The 7,210-nt window shown below is 40.1% G+C and overlaps 1 protein-coding gene across 2 annotated transcripts; it reads left to right on the top strand.

The window, feature by feature from the left end:
- Positions 1-2,746: 2,746 nt before the first annotated feature.
- Positions 2,747-5,961, top strand: LOC133509114 (immunoglobulin lambda-1 light chain-like). Of its 2 annotated transcripts, XM_061835845.1 has the most exons (4): positions 2,747-2,857; positions 2,956-3,284; positions 3,874-3,904; positions 5,039-5,960. In XM_061835845.1, the coding sequence occupies exons 1-4, from the start codon at positions 2,818-2,820 to the stop codon at positions 5,356-5,358; spliced, it is 720 nt and encodes a 239-aa protein (XP_061691829.1). In that variant the 5' UTR covers positions 2,747-2,817; the 3' UTR covers positions 5,359-5,960. The 2 variants fall into 2 exon arrangements, with proteins under 2 accessions (XP_061691829.1, XP_061691828.1); XM_061835844.1 differs by having other exon boundaries at positions 2,789-3,284; positions 5,039-5,961.
- Positions 5,962-7,210: the final 1,249 nt, after the last annotated feature.

Below are 7,210 nucleotides of genomic sequence, written 5' to 3'. Positions count from 1 at the left end.
TCATGAATGTTTTATGGGTTGATAATTCCATTTAGATTCAACCGCTTATTCGTTTTGACCCCTCTAATGCATGTCTGAGCTGCTGTGTTGTATTCAGTCCTCTTAAATGACGAGCCACTCTCAACTAAACATGATGGACAGACTTCACCAACAATAATGTATTCATTTCTATGTTGACTGGAAATTATTATTTATTAATATAAACAAAACCTCTCAAGCTCACCCTTCAAAATATTCAGACACAAAATGTTTGTAGTTTTATATTATGATTCAATATTTTTCTTAAATATTGTAGCAAATGTTGAAAAACTTAATTATTTATGAATACAGTGGTACTATTTGGAAATACATACACATCTGGCTGTAGTTTGCTTTGACCTGCATGCCTATACTTGAGATGCAAGCTCTATATGGTAGCACAGCCCTTTAAAAGATTGTTAGATAAAATTGGGAAATATTCTTCAAAAAGAGAGGCTTAAAATAGACCTTTCCAATATGTCAATCACTCGTACAATAATAGCCAATCAGATAGCCGTATTGTCTTAAACCCTGGCTTGACACGCCCCTGCCGCCATGTTGTCCCACAAGCAATACTGGTTGTCAGTAGCGTGCGCTTGGAAAAGTTAATGTTACAAAGAAAATGGTCCTCAGATGTGCTTGGGCAAGTTTATAGTATAGTATAGTATAGTATAGTATAGTATAGTATTGTATAGTATAGTATAGTATAGTATAGTATAGTATAGTGTATTACGAACAGTCACCCTGGAAACAGTGGTCGCAACTCTTTTCAGGTCATTGACCAAGTCCTGTCGTGTAGTCCTTGGCTGATTCCTCACATTTCTAAGGATCATTAAGACCCCACGAGGTGATATCTTGCATAGGGCTCCACTCCGATTGATCATGTTTTGTTTCTTCCATTTTCTCATGATTCCTCCAACAGTGGACCTTCTTTCACCAAGCTGCTTGGCAAATTCTCCATAGCCCTTTCCAGCCATGTGGAGTTGTACAAGGGTTAGAGTCTCTCGTGTCTTTGGACAGCTCTTTGGTCTTGGCCATGTTGCAAGTTTTGAGTCTTACTGATTGTTTGGGGTGGACAGGTTTCTTGATGCAGCGAACGACCTCACACAGGTGCATCTGATTCAGGATAATACATGGAGTGGAAGTGGACTTTTAAAGGCGGACTAACAGGTCTTTGACCGTCAGAATTCTATCTGATAGACAGGTTTTCAAATACTTATTTGCAGCTGTATCACACAAATCGTTGAAAAAAATTCATATATTGTGATTTGTGGAATTTTCTTTTTAGATTATCTCTTTTGCAACATAGCAGGGTGTTCAAATACTTATTTTCTTCACTGTAAATACTTCTGTCACACCTACGGTACACCTCCCCACTATTCTGCTAACCTTATACATGTCCTGTATTGTTCTATCAAATTTCTCCGCCACACCAGACTTACGCATGCTGTACCACAGTTCCTCTCTTGGTCCTTTGTCATGTGCTTTCTCTAGATCCAAAAAGCCACAATGTAGCTCCTTCTGACCTTCTCAGTACTTTTCCACAAACATCCTCAAGGCTCATCCTTCCAGCTCATTAAAAAACTGAATCCAGGTTCTCTAAACAAGGAAATGAACGAAGGTATGAATACTAGCCAGTGTACCCAGTTTTATGGATTTTTTTTTTTTTGAGAAAACAAAAAACACCTGATGTAACATAGGTAATATAATTAGTGACACACCTGTTCAATCAAGAAACCACTTAAATAGAATCTGTCCCGACAAATGAAGTCAGGTGAAAGATCTCATAAAGCTGCAACCAAATGCCGCAATCCAAAGACAGCCAAAACCCAGATGAGAAATAATGTGAACCATCTGAAGCTAAATTATTTTAAGGTAATAACTGAAAAAGAAACCTTAATTGGATGTGTTTTAGACACTCGTAGTTTTGAATGCCAAAAGCTTACAGTTTTGGGGCTTGCACAAGACACAAATGCCCGCGCTCGGCTACTGAAGCGTCCTCTTTCTGCCGTCCCAGGATGCACCTGCACTCCCATTTTGGCTCCATGTAAATGAAGCGGTCAAGTTTCACTTCACAAATCACGAATTCAAACGACACTTTCTGGAAGCCCCCGACAAATCGCAAATTGCATCAGAAAACAATGATGTAACTCGCAAATATTATAGGTGCAACTGATAATATTATACATATTCTACATAAATGTATTGCTTGAAAATGGACAAATGAGATGGGGATGCTTTAAAATCATTTGGAATCTTACAATGAGATTCCCGATTCTTAATTTGAGGTAGAAATTTAGATCGTGCTTGAATGTATTTATGTATTTATTGGAGATGGAGCCATGGCCTCGTGTTCTCACTCAATAAAGTGCCGCTATGCATTATGGAATTATAGTATCATTTGCTTTCCATTTTCAACTAAACTAAATGAAAAAAGCAGCAGCATTTTTCTACTGATTAGTTGGTTGGTTGGATGGATGTTTTATTTCCATGTTTGATGTTTTTTACATGTTTGTGGACAAATACAAATTCTGAACTGTTCCAGATGACGTGTGTTGCATCCTCTTATATTGTGTTTTTGTACATGAATTGGTTTCCACAACTGCAACAAAATAGCGATGGATGAATTTTCCACAGGTCCAGTAACAAAATTTACTGTTCAGTGAGATGCGAAGCCTCCCCCAAACCTCCCTCCGCCCCCCAGTACTTCCTCTCTGAGGCTTTTAAAAGCTGCAGGCCGCATTCAGCGCCGCTCCACTGACCCGCTTGCCTGACGTTTCCCCACCGCTCGCAGACACCATGCTGACGACCTTCTGCCTTCTCATCGGCGCGCTGACTTGTGAGACGCTGTCCGGCGTTCGCCCTCCATGACGACATTTTCGAGGTGGCTGACAGCACAATGTTTTATTAATTTTGTTTTCATTTGTTTTTTGACAGATGTCGACGCGGCCAAGGTGTTGACCATGACCCCAGGGGTCCAGACAGTTTCTGTAGGACAAGAAGTTGTTTTGGACTGCAACATTCAAAGGGATGATGGCAATAGCGTAAATTTTTATAAACATATTCCCGGAGACGCTCCTCAGTTTATTCTGTATTATTACCGTACGTACTCCTCTCCTACATTTGGAGCAGGATTCTCCTCAAGTCGTTTTGGTGCGAAAACATCCTCCGCCGTAAATTACCAGTTAATCATTAAACAGGCAGAGGCAGGAGACTCTGCTGAGTATTACTGTAATACTTGGGACGGCACTGCGAGTGAAGCTGTAACTCAGTGATTTATTCCGTGACAAAAACTGCCCCTTCTTACTTCCGCTTTGTGTTGAGTCGAAATGCTCTTCATCTGCTTCACATGTTGGATGACTAGCTCGAAAGGAACACTGGCCATCAGCTTGTTGGTCTGAAGCGAACCAAAAGGTGTGCACTTTTGGGATGTGTTGAACCGGATTCGGCTGGAGTGGAAGGATGATCCAATCAGCTGCAGAGAGGAGTGAACGCTAATCAGCGTGGCATTGCAGTCGAAAGACCTAAAAAAATATCAACTGCAGCGTGAACATAGTCTAAATCATACACTATGTCTCCCGGATCCCAGTTTGTTATTATTTTTAAATGACCGATATTTTTACCCTTCCAAGATTCCCCATCGAGACGCCCCTCTGAGAATTGTTTCCATCACGAAATGTGGACTTCCACCAACACCAAAGTGGAGCTTAGAGGCTCAGGAGTGAATATTTCCAGCTCGTAGGATGTGGAATTAAAAACAAATGTCATAAAGATGGTCGGTATGAACGTTGAGGAGGAGTCTTCAGTGGTGTCAGTTTTTGTACGGCCGTGAGCACAAACGGAATCATTGTGGTATTCGGAGGAGGAACCAAGCTGCTTGTGACAAGTAAGTCCTTTGAATTCATCACATTTTTACACCTTGTCATGTACACATTTCAAAATGAATACATTTTAGCAAGAATTGTTAATTTTATGAAATCCATCCATTTTCCGAGCCGCTTATCCTGACGATGGTCGCCGGTGTGCTGGAGCCAATTCCGGTTGGGCCTGGATTTTAACCCTGGTGCTCAGAACTGTGAGGCCAAACACGAATTGCTCCACCCTGGCCCCCAATTTGTAGAAAAATATTATTTTTAATTTCAGCTGGCTTTGCGACTTTTATTCCAGGATTTGTCAGTGATGATCAATTTATTTTGTGGGAGAGTAACAGCAAAACATTACGTTTCTTTAAGAATCAAAGCAAAATGTATTTATGATTTATGTAAAATTTAATATTATTTCATTATTTGATATGCAAAGTTTTTTACAGATAGTGTTCATTTAAATAGTATGACTACCTCTGGTCTATATATTAATATATTTACGGGTGGAGTATATTTAGTTATTTATTGTTTTTAAAAATAATTGTGCATTTTACACATCTTCCATATTTACAATCATTTTATAATAAATTTTTTAAAAACTGTTTTCACCACAACTACATTAATATTTGTAAGGTTTCCTTTGCTTCGCGTATTTACAATAGATTTTTTCATGTTTATTTTCTTGATTTATATGTTCTTTGTTCATTTATGCTGATGAAATACTATTTTGTGGTTAAACCTTTGCCGCATGCAAGATAAAATTGTTTATATGACTTTGTAAAGCTTTTCTTTTGTTTTATATTTTATTTTATGACTATTCGCAACTAAATATTGGGAACACCTCTCAGAATGCTTCAATTTACTTCTACACCGCTGCAAACTTGTCAGATTAAAATATCATCAATCAAAAGGAAGCATGAATCAATGCAGCCGGTGATGCCAAATTGGGGGTCGGGGTTCTAATATGTGGCAAGTCACTTTTTGCTGGGTGATATATTTGTTGTAGTAAATTCATCTTCATCATGAGTTTTCAATGCAGGCTCTCTAGTATTTTAGTATGTGTGAGTCTCTGAGAGAGTTTCTCACCGCACCTTCGTTCGTACCTTGGACCTTGCGTCTCAAGCCTAACACAAGCAAATTGATCCACGTCCCTCCAGGCGCTGACCTCCCTGCCCCCGTGGTGACAGTCTTCCCACCAGCAAGTTCCCAGCTCCAGTCCAAAGAGGCCACCCTGGTCTGCGTGGCCACTCAGTCGCTCCCGATCGCAGACGTCACGTGGCTGGCTCGCGGCCTTCCGGCGAGAGGCGCCGTCGTGACCGGTCCCGCCGTGCGACAGGCGGACCGTACTTACAAGATCAGCAGCTATTTGACCGTGGAGACGTCCGACTGGGACGCGGACGCCGCTTACACCTGTAAAGTGTCTTTGGGCTCCAAGTCTGCTGAAAGCACCATCAACAAATCCAAGTGTGAGATTTAGATGGTCAGTATTTAGTTTGCGGGCCGACCAGGCCATACCAATGATGTGTTTGCGTGCTTATAGGAAGTGTTTGCTTTGTCCTTGCTCGAATGGTTCAGAATTCTTCAATTAAAAAAAAAATGTCATGAATGTTTTTTGAATTGATAATTACATTTAGATAGAACCACTAATTATTTTTGACATGACGACTGCATGTCCGTGCTGCTGTGTTGTGTTCAGTCCTCTTAAATGACGAGTCACTCTCCACTAAACATGATGGAAAGACTCCACCAAAAGTAATGTATTCATTTTCAAGTTGTTTGGAAATTATTATTGATTAATATAAGCAAAGCCTCTCAAGCAAACCCTTCAAAATGTTTGTAGTTTTGTATTGTGAGTTAATAGTTTTATTAAATACTGTAGCAAATGTTGCAAAACAGAATTATTTGTGAATACAATGGTACTTGGAAATACATAGACATTTGGCATTAGTTTGCTGAGAGTAGATTGGCAAATCTACGCTCCAAAAGTGCTGATAGATCACAAAACAACTTTTGGCAATCGTTTTGGAAAGCGCCAGCTCAGCAGGCCTGACAGCCAAAGAACCCACAGCAGAGCGAACTGTTAATGAGCTGCACTCTCCAACTAAATTAAGAAGAAATCTTGTAAAACTGCACAGGAGACAGAGAGGAGAAGTGAGCAAGGAAAGGAGAAAGCGTTGAACCTCCTCTTTTGCATAGTAATGTATCAATCAAGAGTGTAATTTCATCACCACTCTAAAAATCTGGCTAAAAACCACAATGCACTATAGTTACTTAAATATTGTAACATTATGATTTACGCAATTCCGACATTTACTGTACTTATTTACTACTCATATAAAACTTAACATCCCCCCTCCTCCCCTCCAAATTTTTTTTTGTCATTTTACATATTGGTGTGGAACACTATTTTTGGATCAAATGACTACATTATACAGCATTCACAAACAATGATAATTCTGATGTTAACCAGGGACTTTCCAGAAAATCATGGCTCGGGTGGCGGTCCCCATACATAAACTCGTTACGACGGAATAACATGACTGTACAGTGAACTTCCAGTGATCATGGTCACAATAAACATGGTATTGCTATGCAGTACATTATCAAAACAAAAATATTTGGAGATGGATGTTGGGGGATACGATGCCATGTTTAGGGACACGCTGCTTCAGAACGCACACAAGTGTTCAAATAACAGCCGTGAAGAACACTTGTCAAAACAGGATGCAGAATCTTCTCACTTCAAACAATCCACTGGCTGGCACATGTATAAATAGTACACTGGAACACAGTCAATAAAATAATATAAAGAGATGAATAGAATATAGGATAAGCGGCTCAGAAAATGGATGGATGAACAGAATCTGTCTGACATACGCGACATTCTGTTGCACTGGACCCACACATCTGTCTGGCTTTGCCTCGATCAAACTCAGCAAAGGTGCATCAGACCTGCTGTGGAAAAGGTTAGACGTGGTCTGTGGTCTTAGCAGGGACAAGTTTAGACTGATTTTCTGTCAAACTGTCATTGCGCCGTGTTTATGTCAATGGACACACACTCATTGCAATGGTACAACCAGATTGCAGCCAATGTACCGAACATGGACAGTGAGCCTTATACTTGAACAGAAGTCAAGATATGCTACTTTTTGCAATCCAGCGCAGATGTGTAGGGTATGAAATTATGACCCAAAATGTTTAACTTTATTTCATCCCTGCATTTATCCAGATTTTTTTGGGCATGGTTAAAATGGTGCCTTGTGACGCACTTGGCTCTGGCATGAGTTGTTTCTCCCACACTATATAAGACTTGAGCACCTACCCCTTGT

Source organism: Syngnathoides biaculeatus, chromosome 11 (genome assembly GCF_019802595.1).
Source record: "Syngnathoides biaculeatus isolate LvHL_M chromosome 11, ASM1980259v1, whole genome shotgun sequence".
NCBI classification, from domain to species: domain Eukaryota; kingdom Metazoa; phylum Chordata; class Actinopteri; order Syngnathiformes; family Syngnathidae; genus Syngnathoides; species Syngnathoides biaculeatus.
The sequence above is the reverse complement of the archived record's forward strand: the minus strand, read 5'-3'. Positions and strand labels throughout refer to the sequence as shown.